General features: G+C 43.1%; 2 protein-coding genes across 2 annotated transcripts; one reads left to right on the forward strand and one right to left on the reverse strand.

Annotated features, from left to right (window-relative positions):
- The first annotated feature begins 279 nt into the window (after positions 1 to 279).
- On the forward strand, positions 280 to 4013 carry rfc3 (replication factor C (activator 1) 3). The gene is made up of 10 exons (XM_035178324.2): positions 280 to 438; positions 621 to 827; positions 1598 to 1735; positions 1856 to 1923; positions 2016 to 2113; positions 2231 to 2412; positions 2498 to 2634; positions 2744 to 2842; positions 2924 to 2993; positions 3081 to 4013. The coding sequence occupies exons 2-10, from the start codon at positions 741 to 743 to the stop codon at positions 3270 to 3272; spliced, it is 1071 nt and encodes a 356-aa protein (XP_035034215.1). The 5' UTR covers positions 280 to 438; positions 621 to 740; the 3' UTR covers positions 3273 to 4013.
- A 332-nt stretch (positions 4014 to 4345) lies between these two features.
- On the reverse strand, positions 4346 to 14731 carry kl (klotho). Its single transcript, XM_035179196.2, has 13 exons — positions 13717 to 14731; positions 12396 to 12826; positions 12234 to 12313; positions 11542 to 11704; positions 10722 to 10827; positions 9892 to 10041; positions 8871 to 9106; positions 8061 to 8256; positions 7498 to 7676; positions 7122 to 7229; positions 6807 to 6912; positions 6260 to 6386; positions 4346 to 4978 (listed from the first exon to the last, which is right to left on the reverse strand). The coding sequence occupies exons 1-13, from the start codon at positions 14428 to 14430 to the stop codon at positions 4644 to 4646; spliced, it is 2931 nt and encodes a 976-aa protein (XP_035035087.2). The 5' UTR covers positions 14431 to 14731; the 3' UTR covers positions 4346 to 4643.
- Between the last annotated feature and the right edge of the window lie 2428 nt (positions 14732 to 17159).

Consider the following 17159-nt stretch of genomic DNA (forward strand, 5'->3'; position numbering starts at 1 on the left):
ACACACACCATAAGTTGATCCTTGGTATCACCAGTGGTGGAGATGGTATTCAATCACTTTATGTAAGTTTTTACTCAAGTAACTTTTCTACGTAGGTAAAAGTATTGGCTTTTAAATATACTTAAAGTATTAACAGTAAAAGTACTTGCTGAGGGTCCAGGTCCATCTCAGGTGTTTCCTCACCAGCACACCTGCAGAGCTTCTTCTTCTTGGTTTAATGGCGGTTGACAGAGCAGCTTACAGGTGCATTACCGCCACCTACTGGACTGGAGTGCGGATTAACAGATTTGCAGCCAGGAAAACAACAGACACTTAAATTGTCTCCATTAGGCCTGTTTCATTGTTGTTGGTTTGGTGAACTTTACAATAATATAACTCTGCTAGATTCATTTTCAACATCCGTCCATCACCTCCATTGTGATGGTGTTGCTGTGTTGTGTGAGTGATACAAGTTGGAATGATTTTAAGCAACAATGCTGAACATTATCAGTATTCCAACGTTTCCATTGTGGGAATTTACTTTTCATTGTTTTATTGTAATTCTAAATTTGATTTATGAGGTTTTATGTTGTTTATAACTTTCGCCCTCCGCCCTTTTTGCCCACTTCGACTTTCCGTAGCTCGTCCGGAAGTAGCGGCGCGGGTATGTGTGAATATTTCGCGGGAGATCAGCAGCAGCCACAGGGACTTTTAACTGTCAACACGAACTATAACTATAACAAGTCTCTAAACTCAACACCATGAGTCTGTGGGTGGACAAATACCGACCGACGGCTCTCGGGAAACTGGACTTTCACAAGGAGCAAGCGGCTCAGCTCAGAAACCTGGTGAGAGGAGAAACCACCTTGTTATAGCTTCATGTTCAGCAGATCCACACCAACACGTTCAGGCTGGAAGAGACTTGTGCTCAGGAACTTCGTTATAATCGGTCATTTGCGTGTTAATCTGCGTTTTAATTTAAGCTAGCTTGTTTGAGGTAGCAGTGTTTATGTTAGCTTGAATCACATCATGCTACACGGGTCGTTTCAGCTTTATGTTTATGTATAATGTTGTTGCTCGTCAGAATAAAAGCCACTGGCTGTAACTAGGAGGGGATTTTGGTTCATGTGTGAGGAAAATATTAAAGTTTAATGTCACCAAAGCGTCATTTTACTGCATTAAGTGCGTCAATAGCAAGGAAATACATTCATAACAAACTCATTGTGTTACCTTGGACACATTTAGAAGTGTAGCACGTGTTTTTCTTTCAATCCACTCAGTAAATAATCCTCTTCATAGCATCTCTAGCTCACTTTGGATATACTGTTTACTGCAGGCTGATAAATGTTATGATAGATTTAAGTTATGGACAAAAATAACAATGATAGTGTTAATTTCTTACAGTAAATACAGTTTTCTGCAAGTTGCATGATTTCTCAAATTTCTTTTAATTGTTTTGTTTTTAGAGATTAAAATGAGGCTTTCTTTTCCGATGTTATTGCACTTACTTTAAATTCTATGAACTTTAGTAAAGTAAATGTTACAAGTGACAAAGTCTCGCTCTCCTACACAGACATAGATCTAAGTTGATCCATGTCTTTGTGAACGTTTGTTTCAGGTTCAATGTGGCGACTTCCCACACTTGTTGGTGTACGGTCCCTCGGGGGCGGGGAAGAAGACCCGCATCATGTGTCTGCTGCGGGAGCTGTACGGAGCCGGTGTGGAGAAGCTTCGCATCGAGCACCAGACCATCGTGGTGAGAGTCTCAACACCCATCCTGACATCAAGTCACATGTAGTGTCTCTACTTCCAGTCCAGTTCAGTCCTCAGATTAACATCAAGCTGATTCACTGTTTGTGGGTTTTTTAATTTTCAGGCTCCTTCAAAGAAGAAAATTGAGATCAACACAATAGCCAGCAACTATCACTTGGAAGTCAATCCCAGGTTCCATTTCCTGCTCATCCCCTTTACTCCTTTACATTCTATTTACTTCACTGCGTCCAACAATAACTGTGTGTCTGTCCTGTGTTGTACAGTGACGCAGGAAACCAGGACCGTGTGGTGATTCAGGAGCTGATTAAAACTGTGGCTCAGTCTCAACAGATCCAGTCGAGCACCCAGAGAGAGTTTAAAGGTAGAAAAGACACAACCCACTGGTGTCAGAGGCTCATCTTTCCCTGATGCCCCCCCTCTGGCTTCATGATATCACACTGTCATTCTTGTAGTAATCATCACACTTTTCCCTTCTCAGTGGTGTTGCTAACGGAAGTGGACAGACTCACGAAGGATGCCCAGCACGCTTTGCGTCGCACTATGGAAAAGTACATGTCCACCTGCCGCCTCATCCTCTGCTCCACCTCCACCTCCAGAGTCATTGGGCCAATTCGGAGCCGTTGTCTGGCAATCAGGGTTCCTCTGCCCAGCGCGGAAGAGGTAACATGGGGATGGAAGTCGCGTATTTAAAAAGCCCAACATTTGTCTCGTCTTAAACTCTTCGTCTTGTTCCCGTTTTTTTTAGGTCTGTGGTGTTTTGACATCGGTCTGTAAAAAGGAGGGTTTGATCCTCCCGCCTGAGCTCGCCAAGCAAATCAGTGAGAAGTCTGGTCGCAACCTCCGCAAAGCTCTCCTGATGTGCGAGGCCTGCAGAGTGCAGCAGTAAGTTGTCTCAAAACTTCTCGTCATTCTTCCGAAGCATTGTCCGTGGAGTAGTATAACTTAGAAACAAAAGGTTTGTTCTCATTCAGGCTGTGTTTATCTCCTGCAGGTATCCGTTCTCAGTGGACCAGGATGTCCCAGTGACGGACTGGGAGGTGTACCTCAGAGAAACAGCCAACGCCATTGTCAGCCAGCAGAGCCCTCAGAGGTAAGAGAGGCAAAGTGTGAGAGAGCAGAGGGTTGGTTGTTCTCTTGGAGAGGAGAGGAACTTAATCAGTCTTTGTTCCAGGTTGTTGGAGGTTCGAGCCCGACTGTACGAGCTGCTGACTCACTGCATCCCTCCTGAGATCATCATGAAGGTACCATTTACCATCAAAGTGCTCAGACAGTTCGGAGTAATGTTTAGGATGATAAGTATTCATTTCCCTTGGCCCATCCTGTGACAGGGGCTGGTGACGGAGCTGCTGAGTAACTGCGATGGTCAGCTGAAGACAGAGGTCGCCCACATGGCGGCTTTCTACGAACACAGGCTGCAGCTGGGAAACAAAGCCATCTACCACCTCGAGGCCTTCACAGCCAAGTTCATGGCCATCTACAAGAAGTTCATGGAAGACGGTCTGGATGCCATGATGTTTTGACTCTGGACTTTATTACTGTTACTTTTCTTGAAGTTGGAGATCAACAGCACTAACAGTTCCTTTCTTTCCTCTTTGCTTACACAAGACGAATATCAGTGGACAGAGTAACATGTTTGTTCTGTTAGGCACTGTGGCGACCAACACCTTGATCGTCTCACAGTTTGTGGCTTTATGCCCAAAAAAGTAGCACTGGACAGTTTGTAATCCTTCACTCTAGTGGTGTGAAAAACGGATCATACGTAACATACGTAGCCAAAGAGAGAAGCTTTGATAGTGACTGTAAGCAGGAAATAATCTGCATTAAAAACATACTGCAAGGACAAGAAATATCTTCTCAACAGTCGACACTAGAAGATTTACAATGAAATGATTTGTTTCAAACATGTAAAAAGTCTGATGTTGCTCTATGCAGTAAACACGAACCATCAACTGTATTTCTTTACTTCACCCTCATTGACCATCAACTCCTGTTGAGTATTACAGAACATGACACTGCCCCTGATAGGTTTCAGGATGTGAGACAGTCAGGAAACATGGGGGGGAGTGACGGGGATTTGATGAGTTTAACCAGGAGTGTTTTAAGTTCAAACGAGATCTAATTCACCCAAAACTGTCGTCAGTGTTTATTTTCTTTTGGTTCAAGCTTTGTTTATCATCGTCAGTTGAGCAGAAACAACAGATAAACAAATACTTGTCATAGAACTGCACAAACTAGTCTGAATAAAGCAGACACAAATATTCTATTGAGTTTTTCTGTTAACCCATAACAGCAGGTACACACCTGCCTTCAGCTGTAAAAAGTAATTCATCATCCAATGGTGTCTTCCTCTGGATATCTTCTCCTTAAGAGTCTGTGGCAGCATGATGGAGTGCAGTAATCAACTGATGATTGATTGACAGTTGTCTCCAACCAGCATAAAATCCCCTTTTGAAAAGTCCTTCCTGTGATGCACACCATCAACTAGGGTTGATCATTCTTGTGGTAGTTAAACCTGGATAATAAATATATCAAGTTGCTCCTCAATATGAATCATTGCACAATTTTCTAAAAAACAACTGGAGATGTAGCCAAGTCTTTAAAAGATTTTTTAAAAACAGTCTCGATACATTTACAGGTTCATCAGCTGTTAAATGCAGCAGCTACAGGTAACAAATTCACATCTTTAAATAACACTTAATAACAGTGGTCACACCCCAGTTATGAGGATTTCACCACCAAGTACTTATTCAAACCTCATTTAGAAGCAAGTCAATAGACGAAGTATAATTTACAAACTGACATGAACTCTACACACGCTGAACAACGAGCTCTATCATTTGTTGAGACTCGTTTATAAAAAGACAAAACAATAACCCGAACAGTCAGGATCCTCAGTAGCACTCTTTGTGTCTCTTGGTTGTGTAGTAAATGATGAGGCACAGGGTGATCAGCACCCCCGAGCCCACCAGAGTCAAGAATCCCAGCACAGGCCTCTTCACCAGCACGTGGCAGCCCAGGCAGGGCTGAGGGGAGCTGGGACACTGCTGCGGGGCGGCCCCCTGGATGGGGAAGCCGTTGTGCTGGATGATGTTGCGGTAGTTGGAGAGCGACGCCTTGACGATGACCTCCTCGTGGACTTGGCCGTACAGACCGAACCCCGGGTCCCTCTGGTCGCTCAGTGCGTACGCAAAGTAACCCTTCAGGTTGACCCCGTCCAGAGTGTACGCTGAGGAGGAACCGCCAAACAGGGGGCGTTATTCATTTGATTTATTTGTGCATGTGAAGGTGAGGAGCTGACAGGAGAAAAAAGGTAACACTTTACCTTTAACCTGCCATATTTACCAGGTATGAATATAGTATGTATTGGTTTGTAATCACAGAATAAATGATTATAAATGATGGTGAAATTATAAGAGGCTATAGGGACAATTATTAATATACTGTATTTTAACGATTGTAACTTCTACGATGACATTGTAGATACTCTTATGTTAATGTTAGAGGTAGAGTTGTTTATTCATTTCATAAATATTAATGTCTTAAATCTGCTTTATGAGCCGTTTATGAAATATTAATATACTTATTACAAATATAAGAATGTGAAGAGTTAAAATAAAGTGTTACAGCAAAACCAATCTTAAACACTAAAAGTAACTGAGCAGCATTTTGAGTTTTTGTTTATTGTAAACTAATTTATGTCACTAATTAAAAAAAAATCTCATAATCGACATAACAACATAACTTCTTAAATATAAATTTAACTTGATTCTCACACATTGCTATTTATAGAAAATAACTAAAATGAAGACAATATGGCCGTAAGTTTGTGTTATTATAACACTATAGATGTTTATTAGAATATATTTACATTTTTTTTCATGTATTTATTTTGGTCTGAGTCAACCTTCATAACAATTCTCCTCAATCTAAATACACAAAACTGTAAACAACTCTTCTGTGTAGTGCTGCCACTCAGTGGTGACAGAGCAAACTACAACACAATAACATGACAGAACAACCTTGTGTGACTTCTTCAGAGTAAAACTAATAAACTCCACAAGGACAGAAAACTAGATAGTGAGTGACCTGACTCAGTTCAGTGCAGAGTGTGTACCTCTGTTGATATTTGCGTGTGTGTGTGTGTTCTGAGTCAGCTGACTGTTCAGAGGTCAGTGACCTAAATACTCGTGTAATATTTAAGCCCTGCAGAGGCAGTTTAATGAAAGTTAGAGGGAAGATGTCCTGCAGCACTAATCACTAAACACACTAATAATCTGTTAATCACTCACTCACTTAACTGTAATATATGGGAATTTTGTATTATCTCCGCTTCTTTGTCAGCAGGATTATTCAAAAACTACTGAAGCGAAGGAAGTGTTTTTTGAATTTTTCTCTCTTTAACATTATAGGTTTTTTACATTTTCACAGATTTCCCACAGAATTATTATAATTATTATAATTTTATCTCATCATCTCAGCAGTGAAATGTGTGTGTCTGTGTTCTCACCTTTCAGAGCCTCGTTGATGTAGTTGTACAGGTAGTAGACTCTCAGGCTGTCTTTGAAGCGGGCCGGGTCTTCCTGGACCCCGTTAGCCATCACGAACACGGGCACGTCACAGTAGTGCTCCTTCACCTGGCACAGCAGAGGAGCAGTGGCACTTTCAAAACACAGGTTTTTTTATATCTAATTCTTCTCCAGGATCCAGAATCAATGGAAATAGTATTATTGTACTGTGCACATTTTTCCACCTTCTCAGTTCGTGCACTGAGAATTTACATATTTCCGCACAGTGATTATTAAACATGAAGAATCAACAAGCAAAACACGTTTTCGAGTGAGGGGGGGATTTGAGGTTGTAGTTCTCCCTGTTTTCCTCAAAACAAATCCTGCAAAGTCGTCTGTCCTGTGTCTCACCTTCACTGAGTCAGTCAGCTTTCCGACGACTGCTTTTATTCTAAATTTGTAACTTTACACACGACTGTAAATTAAGAACAGACAAGATGTGAATGAACCAGCCACCAAACACACAGAGACTCCTCCGTCCTCTCTCACCCAGTTGAGGGCTTTCCTCAGGCCCCAGGGCACCACAGGCCTCGGGGACATGATCCACGTGGTGTCGATCATGTGTTGGACCTCCAGCATGGCCGTGTAGGTGTACCTGCAGACATGGTGATGATACAGACGCTCATTATGGGCTGTAATCTCGACATGTCACTGCATTAGAGCAATATGATACGATTGTCTTCAATTAGTGGTTAAGATGCAAACACAACATCTTTTGTTGCATCTCATACCTTCACCCTCTCTCCCCCTTTGTTTCCTGTCTGTCACTATCAAAATAAAGGCAAAAAACTGATTTAAACTTACGAGTCCTCCTTTGCATGTGTCACCAGCTTGGTGCTGAAGTGACTGATGGCAAAGAAGTCGTACGTTCCTTTCACCAGCTGCTTGTCCTCTTCATTGAAGACCGGCAGCCTGTGGGAACAGATGGAACAGATGGGCCTTTACACAGGAGACGATATAACAGTAGAATTTACTTTATTGTGTACAGTTCTTTCAAAATGACTTAAACAACCCAAGAAACCATTGATCCCCTTTTAATGCAGCACTAGGATGAAACTCAAGTCTCAATAAATCATCAATAATCTGCTACAGTGAAGATGTGGTGGCTTTTTGTTTAAGTTTTCAGAGGATCATCCAAGTCCTCAGGAGACCATGAGTGTCAGAATAAAACTACTCGTACTCCAGTGAGTTGAGCTGACGCAGCCAGCTCCTCATCCCCAGAGGATAGTCCCCGCTGCCAAAGATCGGCTCCGCGAACCAGCCGACGCGGAAGTCCAGGACCCGTTTAGCTGGTTCCACGTCCTCACGGCTGAAGGAAAAGGCCGGTTCCACCCAGTCCATGTGCAGAGCCAGAGACACCTGAGACACAGCAGTAAACATGGCGGCACAGGTCTGAGACACTTCTCTTGTCGACTTAGGGGATTCCAGCTGTGACTAATTCATGCACACGTGTTACATGTACTATATTTGCTGTTTTAAAAAAAAAATTGGCAAGTTCTTTAGTGTACAATTGTTGTTTTATTTGTATTTTAAAAGAAAATCCCACATAGAAATCCAAGAAAAAACACATGATGCTGTTGAACTTAACAGAATCTATGAAGGAATGAAACAGCTGCTTAATGTAACTAACATAAATCAATATAGGAACTTGCAGATTAGTTGTGTGACGTGCATGAACCCATCAACTAAAAACAACATAAAGACCAAATGTAAAGAAAGAGTTAACTCTATATCTGTACTGACCTGTCCTCCCTGCGTGTGTCTAAACTCGCGGTCGTAGGCGCGCCAGGCCAGAGCGTGCGCCCGCAGCATCTGATGCCCCTCCTGGTAGCTCACCATCTCGTCGTTGGGCTCGTTCAGGGTGATCCACATCTTCACGTGGGCTCCGAGTTCTCTGTAGCAGAGTCTGGCGTAATCTGCGAACGCCTCCGGAATCTCCCTGACAGAAAAGTCAAATGAGGACATCTTTATTTTACGCACTGAGATGTATGTAATTTCTCTAAAAGTGTTATTATAAGACATGAAACATGTTTACTAACAGTTAAACTATTTTATCAAAGATATGTTAAATATGAGGATGACTGTGTACAGTGATATATCTTTATGACAGGAAAAGGAAAGATGATACCATGGCAGCAAGAGATAAAAGTTGGTTCAGAAGACAGAATGTTCCTGGAACAGTGTTGGATGTTTACTTTTACATCCGACCAGTAAAGTCTAATAAACTACAATCAGACAGGTGAAGGAGGTGGGTGTGGATTATTGGTCTGTATTTGAGGACAGATTTACAAGTTCTACTGGTCATGACACTTGTTCAGCCCTCGAGTAAATAATGTAACGTTTGAATCCAAATAAGAAACTGAAGGAAGAGTCATGAGATGGAAGAGTGTAGTTATAGTAGTTTAAAGAATTTCCCCGATGTGTGGATAAATAAAGTTCTATCTATCTATCTATCTATCTATCTATCTATCTATCTAACTCTCAGGCCTCTGACATCCAACCGACAAAAACAGCTTCAACCTCCATATCCAGCCTCAGCGTCTGTGTCTCCACCTGTTCAGCCACTTGTTGGTGGTGTCCAGCGGCGCCGGCAGGCTGCTGCGCTGGCGTGTGTGGTGCCACAGCGTGACCACGGGCGTGACGTTGGCCCGCAGCAGCTGATGGGTGAAGCAGCGGTAGTAGCCCAGCAGGGTGGTGTTGGGGTGAGCCACATCGCCCGTGGGCACCAGGGCCGACCAGTTCAGAGAGAAATGGAAGTGGTTTACTCCGACCTGCTGGATTTCATCCACCTGCAGAGAGGGAGGAGGTAAAAATCTATACGCAGCACTTAACTGATCATTTTTCTGCAATTCCTACAGTTTGTATCTCGGTACATGAACTACTCCCTGATGTTTTCACTTACTTACAAATATGTATCATAAGTAACAAAATGTTCAAGTAATAAAGCTAAAATCTATGGAGAATATTTAGAAAATCAACGTTTCTTCATTTCAGTTTTGTTTATGAATAAAAAGGAAATGATCCCTCACTGACTTCCCACACATGAACACTGTTAAGTCCATTTGATAGATACGATCTTTTACCGTCCAGGAAATCTGAGTCAATACAGAACATTAACTGACTTCAGTCACTTAAAGGTCCAGTGTGTAAGATTTAGGTGAAAGGGATCTATCTAATATATAAATAAATTGAATATTAAAATACTAGTCATGTTTTCACTAGTGTGTTTCATTTAAAATGTACAAAATTGTTGTTTTCTTTACCCTAGAATAGACCCTTTATATTTAAACACTTTATATTTACATCGGTAGCGGGTCCTCTCTACGGAGGCCGCCATGTTTTTTACAGAAGCCCAAACTGGACAAACTAAACAACTTTTGAGTTTTTAGGACAACTGAATGTGTCCACAGGTTCTCTTTCATGTTTGGAAGGGGAGGTTGAGGTGAGGGGGGTATTCAGCTGCAACATGCAACTTCACCACTAGATGTCACTAAATTCTACACCCTGAACCTTTTATCTTTAGTGCAGTAAGAGTTGTTTAAATGATCAGTGTTTGAGCGGGAGAGAGACACACTTGTTGTCGGACGGTGACGTAATCAGCACAGTGTGCCGTTCTCCGTAAAGGCGGCGCGCTGAAGCCCTCCAGCTTCATCAGGGCGCCGTTGTTGGAGATGTTCCAAAGGTAAACACTGGGGTCAGCAAGCTGGCTGGGCATCGTCTCCACCTGCGACACGAGGGCAGACCGCACAAAAACACACAACACACACACACACACACACACACACACACAAACCAATGTAAACATGCACCTGCTCACCGCCTAATGCGCGTGTACCTCATACACACCAATGCAAATAAAGGCCTAATAGGGCGAATGGACAGGAGGAGTGGGTCCTGTGAGGTGCGGGCGCTGTGAGGTTATCTGGTTTATGATTAAGAGAGGATTCATCGTCATGGCCGAGTCTGAACTGGACTTTCACCATGAAAACTGCAAGTTCAAAATAATGGAGTGAACCTGATGTGAGTGTGTCAGAGAGCAGAGGAGTGACTCTGTGTCGTTAAAATTCACTCTGGGAATTAAGAACGTGTAACAGAGCTGTGAATTGAACGGATATTCCGGACCTTCCTCATTCAGCTGAAGATAATTAATAGTAGGAGTTAATTCAAAATGTTGTGTTAACTAATTAAAACTCCTCACTAAATATAACGCTGAGTCAGGTAAGGTAATAAGTAGTTAATGTTTTTCTCTTTGTTTCCTGTTTCTGAGGAACTCTTGTTGTTGTGTTGTTCATTGACAGTGTTCTGTCCTTTACCGTCCGTCACACCCGAGCCTCCGTGAGTCTTCATCCTTCCACAAACACAAAACTCTCTCTTCCCGTCCTCGACACAAACACACACTCGTACCTGGATGGAGTTGGCAGATACGCCCCAGGCAAAATCACACGGGAAGACTCCCTGCGCTGGTCGGTTCTCTGGAAGTTCCGGGAAACCGTTTCTTTGGATGACGTTTCTGAGGGAATAAAAAATGATGATCACATTAGGGGGAGCTGAGAGGGAAAAAACTACATCTGTAGATTATATCACTGTAGATTATATCACATTGTGCAGTTTTAAAAAGGCCTTTAAACAGATCAAAAATTAATAAAGTGTAGTTCTTTCTTGCCAGAAAACTGAAGAACTAATACTTTTACTTTGAAATAACTTTGTTTTATAACTTCTTTTGCTTAGATTTCTGTTATTAGAAAGCTGCTTATTATATATTTGTGTATTTTCCTTTGTAATTTATTTGTGTTTGCACAATGACAATAACGTTCTTGAACCTAATGTGTATATGTGTAGTCAGCACTATATTCAAAAGGTAAACAATTAAATTCATTAGCGTAATTTGGTCATTGTCATTAAGATAATTTACACCAGACTTTTGTTTGTTGTATAAACTAATAAGATTAGTTCACATTTTGTTTAAATCTCACATTTGGTGTGAATATTTAAAAACACTTCAGTTTAATATCGGCAATAGTGGTTTTCCACTGAAGCAACTATTGCAGATATTAAACTGAAATCGGTCAATTATTTACCTGCAGTAGAAAAATGGAACGACTCAGCAAAGTGACAAAATTAAACTTGAAAACACAGCGACAGGTTTTTAATCATCTGTGCCACAGTGTTTTAAATTTACAGTGTTGTTCGTCCCGTGTGTAAATCCCCACTCAGCAGGTTTCACCTGTAGAAGGTGGCAGACGTCTTGGGCTCCCTCTTCATGTCCAGAGTGTTGAAGTCCACGTAGTAGAGTCCTCGTCGTATCCCGTATTCTCTGTGCCACTCGAAACCATCGATCAGGGACCAGGCTGTGTATCCAATCACATTCACTCTGTCTATGACGATCGCTGCATGGGACACACAGACACACACAGACCGACAGACACAGACAAACACAGAGAGATACAGAGAGACACAGAGAGACACAGACAGACACAGACAGACAGACAGAGAAACAGACAGACACAGAGAGAAACAGACAAACACAGACAGACACAGACACAGACAAACACAGACAAACACAGAGAGACACAGACAGACACAGACAGACACAGACAAACAGACAGAAACAGACAAACACAGACAAACACAGAGAGACACAGACAGACACAGACAAACACAGACAGTTACAGACAAACACAGAAACACAAACAGACAGTCAGACAGTCACAGACACACACAAACAGACACAGATAGACACAGATAAACACAGACACAGACAAACAGACAGAAACAGACAAACACAGACAAACAGACAGTCACAGACACAGACAGGTAGATTTAAGTGGTTACTTCTCTTAACGTCTCAGTTGCAAATGGATCCATGTCCATATTAAAGATTTGCTCTCCGTGCTGCTGTGATGGGTCAGAACTCACATTTCAGGGCCTCGGCGATGAACCTCTTCAGGTAGTACATGTGTTTGGGGTCTTCAGTCTTGGTGCTGCCGAGGACGTACCTGCGTGGAGCAGCAGTGAAAACAACATGTTCAGCAAACACCGGAGCAGCACACAGGAAACACCACGACACCAGACACCTACCAACCACTCTGCACCACGAAGATGGGCGGCCTGTCGTACTCGGCGTTGACCCAGTAGAGCAGCATCCTCAGGTCCAGATCCTCCTGCTGCCCAAACTTCAGGCTGTCGTTGATGAGCTGGAAGCTGAGGGCCGCTCCGTGGGAGAGGGCGAAGAAGTCCGCCGTTCCCCTCACCTGCTCCCTCTCCTCCCGCGTGAAGGTGGGCAGCCGTGATCCCAGCCTGGCCCTCATGCAGGGGGGGTAGTCCCCGTCTGTGAACAGCGGCCGTGCGAACCAGCCCAGGACGTGGTCCAGGGAGCACTGGCACTCGCGCAGGCTCTCCAGGCGGGTGCGGCTGGGCTTGATCCAGTGAGAGGCCAGAGCCATGGACAGCTTGCCCTGCTGACGGGGGCGGTAGTGTCGGTCGTAGAGGTGCCACACAGCTGCGTGGGCCTGGAGGACAAACAGACACAGAGAGAGAGAAGTGATGGAGAAGGAGGAGGAGAAGGAGGAGGAGGAGAAGGAGGAGGAGGAGAAGGAGAACATGGTTATGAAATGATGATGGAAAGAGAAGGCAAAGTTTGAGAAGGATGAAATGAAGAAAATCCATCGGTTAAACTTTTTTTCATGTCTCAAAAAGTTTCATAAAGGTTAAAAAAGTAAAATAAATAATATATATTTTAGATTCTTTTACTTTACTTTGATATCTCTTCTTTTTTGCTTTTATACGTTTTTATTTAAAATATGGAGAGATATATTGTTCTTTTATCCATCTGCTCATCAGCTACTGTACATTAGAGAACAGGAAAATACTTTATAGATTAAACAAGTCCACTGTTTATAAACTAGTTTGTTATAACTGCAATTTCTATAATAATAACAGGTCGGTCAAAATATTACTAATAATAGCAATACAAGTGAAGTACTTTACTTTTGATAAGATAAGATAAGATAGACTTTTAAATACAGAATGTAATTCTTGTGCCAGGTTGCTCCACAACAACAGTGACAGTACAAAATACAAGAGTAAAATAGAATAAAAAAAGTATTAAGTATAAAATATATAAGTGAAAATAAAAATATAAAGTGTATACGGAGTTAATAATGAACCAGTGCCTAATAGAAATAAAATAAGTTACTATCAAAGTATAGGGCAATAGAAAGTATATAGTACAATGATAGTGAGTAATATGTAATAAGTAATATGAAGTTATATTGTATATGATATGATGTTATGAGTATTTGACAGGTTCAGTTAAAACAATTCTTGGAGATAAACATTTAAACTGTACAGATACATAATAATGTATTTAATGTGAACCCACACGTCCCCTGATCGGTACCTTCAGCAGGTTGTGTCCCACCCTGAACGGCAGGTCGGGGTCGCTCTTGATCCCGGGGGCGACCACTCCGGTGCCGTACCCGTGACGCGCCACCACGAACGGGTTATCGATGGTGATCCAGAGCTTCACGTCGTCCCCGAAGGTCTGGAAGCAGAAGTCCGCGTACTCCTTGAAGATGCCCACCATCTCCGGGTTGCTCCAGCCGCCGAGGGTCTGCTGCAGGTGGTCGGGCAGGTCCCAGTGGTACAGCGTGACCACCGGCTGCACGCGGATCTCCTTCAGCCTCCGGATGAGCGTCCGGTAGTAGTTGGTGCCGATCTCGTTGTGGCTCCCGCGCGTCCCGTTGGGGAACATCCGGGCCCAGGACAGGGAGAAGCGGTAGTGGCTGACCCCGAGCTGCCGGATGGCTCGGATGTCGGCGTGGATGTTGTGGTAGCTGTCGCTGCCCACGTCCCCCGTGGCCATCCGGTTCCCTCCGCGCGTAAAAGTGTCCCAAATGGAGAGGCCCTTGCCGTCCTTCTCGAACGCGCCCTCCACCTGGTACGCGGCCGTGCCCACCGCCCATACGAAGTCCCTGGGGAAGGTGTCGTAGAGGAAAGCCTTGTCTCCGGGATAAGGCATTTTGCTGAAGCGACTCCACGTTTTCAGGCCAGCGTTGGGTTTGGCGGAGCTGAGGGGGGCGAGGAGCGCGAGGAGGGCGAGCAGGGCGCGCATGGCTCCGGGCTGTTCTGGCCTCGGACGTCCAGTGCTCCACTCCGCTCTTCACCTGACCATGCTTGGAGGGGTTTCGGTGATTAAACAGGGGACAGTGGAGTGAAGCCAGCCAGCTGTGAACCCACCGCACGCACCACCTCTCCAAACCTGTCAATTATTACCCAGAGCGCCTGACGCACGAAGGTCTCCAGGCACAACTTGATGGTGCGAGATCCCAAATGATCAATCTCCTGTGGAGCGAGAGCGCAGTTTGATCCATGATGTCTCATTGAGAGGGACCGAGGCCGGGGGGTGACCCAGGTGCCAGAGCCTCCACGTGACCTCCACAGCACCATTATCATACATCCTCAGCTCCTAATCTCATAGGAGGCCATTCAAGTGTCACATGTCACAGCCTCATCTGCATCTCTCACTGGATCAAGTTCAACAGGCAGATGATGGGGTGAGAGGAGGGTGAGAGAGGAGGGGTGAGGAGGAGGGTGAGGAGGAGATATGCAAACAGCAGAACCAGTTACCCATACTGCACCACGGTCACCCTGCTTCCTTATCTTCCTGCTCTCAGCTCCTGTTGCTCGGAAACTCAGGCCTCTTAGTGCATCTGGACATCTTGGTCCATGATATCACACCTGCATTAGTGTGTGTGTGTGTGTGTGTGTGTGTGTGTGTGTGTGTGTGTGTGTGTGAACTTGGAGTTACTGTTACTGTTACTGTACAGTTTTAGAAAACTCTTTTTGTTATTTACACAGATAATATAAGTTTAAGAAACATATTAAAATGGGATCAACTGTCAACACAACTTCAGTCAGAGGACAAAACACACTTTTATGTTTCTGTCATCTAAGTGAACCAACAATATGTGATGATGTAATCTCAACGAATAAGAAAATACCAGTGATTTGGTTGATTGTTATTTAAACCGTCCTGCAGACGTATATATTTTGCTGTTGATCCCCATTTAACTGCACAAATCAAAAAGATAAGGATAATTAATTGGACAATCAAATGTCTAATTAAACTTTCTTTACAGTCCATGTTCTCTTCATTGAGTGAATCTGAACAGGAACTCAGATGTTCAGCTCAGTGAGCGACGGAGCTGAGGACGGTCGTCGTTCATTAGATTTGCCTCCGAGAGCAGGTGTGTGTTTTATCTGATGTAGGAAACCAGCGTCAGTGATCATAGTCAGTCATGGATCATAACCACGGTGTGAACGTGGTGTGTGTGTGTGTGTGTGGGGGGTTTCCACTGAGTTGTGCTGCGCTGGAAAGTTCAGAACCTTAAACGTACGTATACATACATTAACGTACAGCAGTGAGTCTATGTATAAACACAGGAAGAACAAATAAAATGGTGCCCGGTGGTGAAACACTGAAATGAAAAAAGATCATATGACTGCTGAGAGGTTTTCTTAATCTGTGGGTTTTATGTTTTCATCCACATCAAACATGTGGTTGTTCCTGTGTTGTCTACGTCGATACCTCAACTGCATGAATGAATCTCCTCTGGTTGTTTGCGAGGCTCCAAAACCTTCAGAAGTCATAATGATGTCACTTTGCTTTGTAACAGATAAAAAGATGCAGCAGATTCATTTGCTCAGTTTTTGGACAAACAGATGATTCAGAACCAACAGCTTGTTCAGCCTCAACATCTCAAACTCTTCAGTGTAATTTCAAACCGTCTTTTCTAACAGGTGAGATTTAGTAAGTACCAAACCAAAGAGCCCGATTGGTTACCTAACCCTAACCCCATGGGTAAGCCGATATCATCCGTCACAGATAAATCAGTATCTGCGTTTTTGTTTGCTGATATGAAAACGTTTAATTTATAGAATAATCACTGCAGAAAATCATGTTTTCTTATTTAATATTCACTAACTTTGATGGTGTTTGTGGTGTCTTTTAATTTGTAGATATTTATAATAAAGTTTATGGTTTATGTGCTAAATATTAAGAGTCAATGACATTTCTTTGTCATAAGGTTTTTGATAACGACATCTTCGGAATCATTGCCAAATATCACCTTTGCCAAGGAGTTTATGTTTTCATCCCTGTCGGCAAGATAATGCAAAAACTACTTGCCAAATGACTGTGAGACAGCGGAAGGATCCAGTTTGGGTCAGAGAAGAACCCTTTCAACTTTGGTGCAGATCCAGGTTTTTTTTTTTTTTTCCTCCAACATTGTGTGAGATGCAGCATTTTTAACACTTAGATACATTTCTCAAAATGATGGGTCATGGATCTTGTTGAATAAAATCAGGCAGGTTTAAAGGATTGTTTATTCTAATCAATGCTGCAAATACCCTTATCTTTATGATGTTCTCCTTTACACGTGACATCTATTGCACCTCTGTCCGTCCTGGGAGAGGGATCCTCACATGTGGCTCTCTGAGGTTTCTACGTTCTTCTTACCCCTGTTAAAAGTTACTCTTGTTGTGGGTTAAGTGCAGAGGATGTCACACCTTGTTAAAGCCCTATGAGACAAATTGTGATTTGTGAATATGGGCTATACAAATAAAATTTGATTGATTGATATTAATGCACTTGTGCAATTTGGGATTTTGGAGCACCCCCAAATAAAAATCAAAGTCGAGTGGATTTAAATGTGGTTCTGTTGGGACTTGGTGGAGGGATGCCGGCTACTGAGTGACACACAAGTTTTTAAAATCGGTACCAATACATTTTTATCCCCTAATATCGGTTTCGGTATCAGCCCCCAAAAAATCATTATCAGC

This window comes from Hippoglossus stenolepis, chromosome 15 (genome assembly GCF_022539355.2).
Source record: "Hippoglossus stenolepis isolate QCI-W04-F060 chromosome 15, HSTE1.2, whole genome shotgun sequence".
Lineage (NCBI taxonomy): Eukaryota > Metazoa > Chordata > Actinopteri > Pleuronectiformes > Pleuronectidae > Hippoglossus > Hippoglossus stenolepis.

Coding starts and splice junctions, on each gene's coding strand:
- rfc3 (XM_035178324.2), top strand. CDS start 741: ATGAGTCTGTGGGTGGACAAATACCGACCGACGGCTCTCGGGAAACTG. Junction 1,924..2,015: donor CACTTGGAAGTCAATCCCAG/GTTCCATTTCCT, acceptor TGTGTTGTACAG/TGACGCAGGAAACCAGGACC. Junction 2,114..2,230: donor CACCCAGAGAGAGTTTAAAG/GTAGAAAAGACA, acceptor TTCCCTTCTCAG/TGGTGTTGCTAACGGAAGTG.
- kl (XM_035179196.2), bottom strand. CDS start 14,430: ATGCGCGCCCTGCTCGCCCTCCTCGCGCTCCTCGCCCCCCTCAGCTCC. Junction 10,828..11,541: donor ACGTCTGCCACCTTCTACAG/GTGAAACCTGCT, acceptor TTATTCCCTCAG/AAACGTCATCCAAAGAAACG. Junction 8,257..8,870: donor ACCAACAAGTGGCTGAACAG/GTGGAGACACAG, acceptor CTTTTCTGTCAG/GGAGATTCCGGAGGCGTTCG.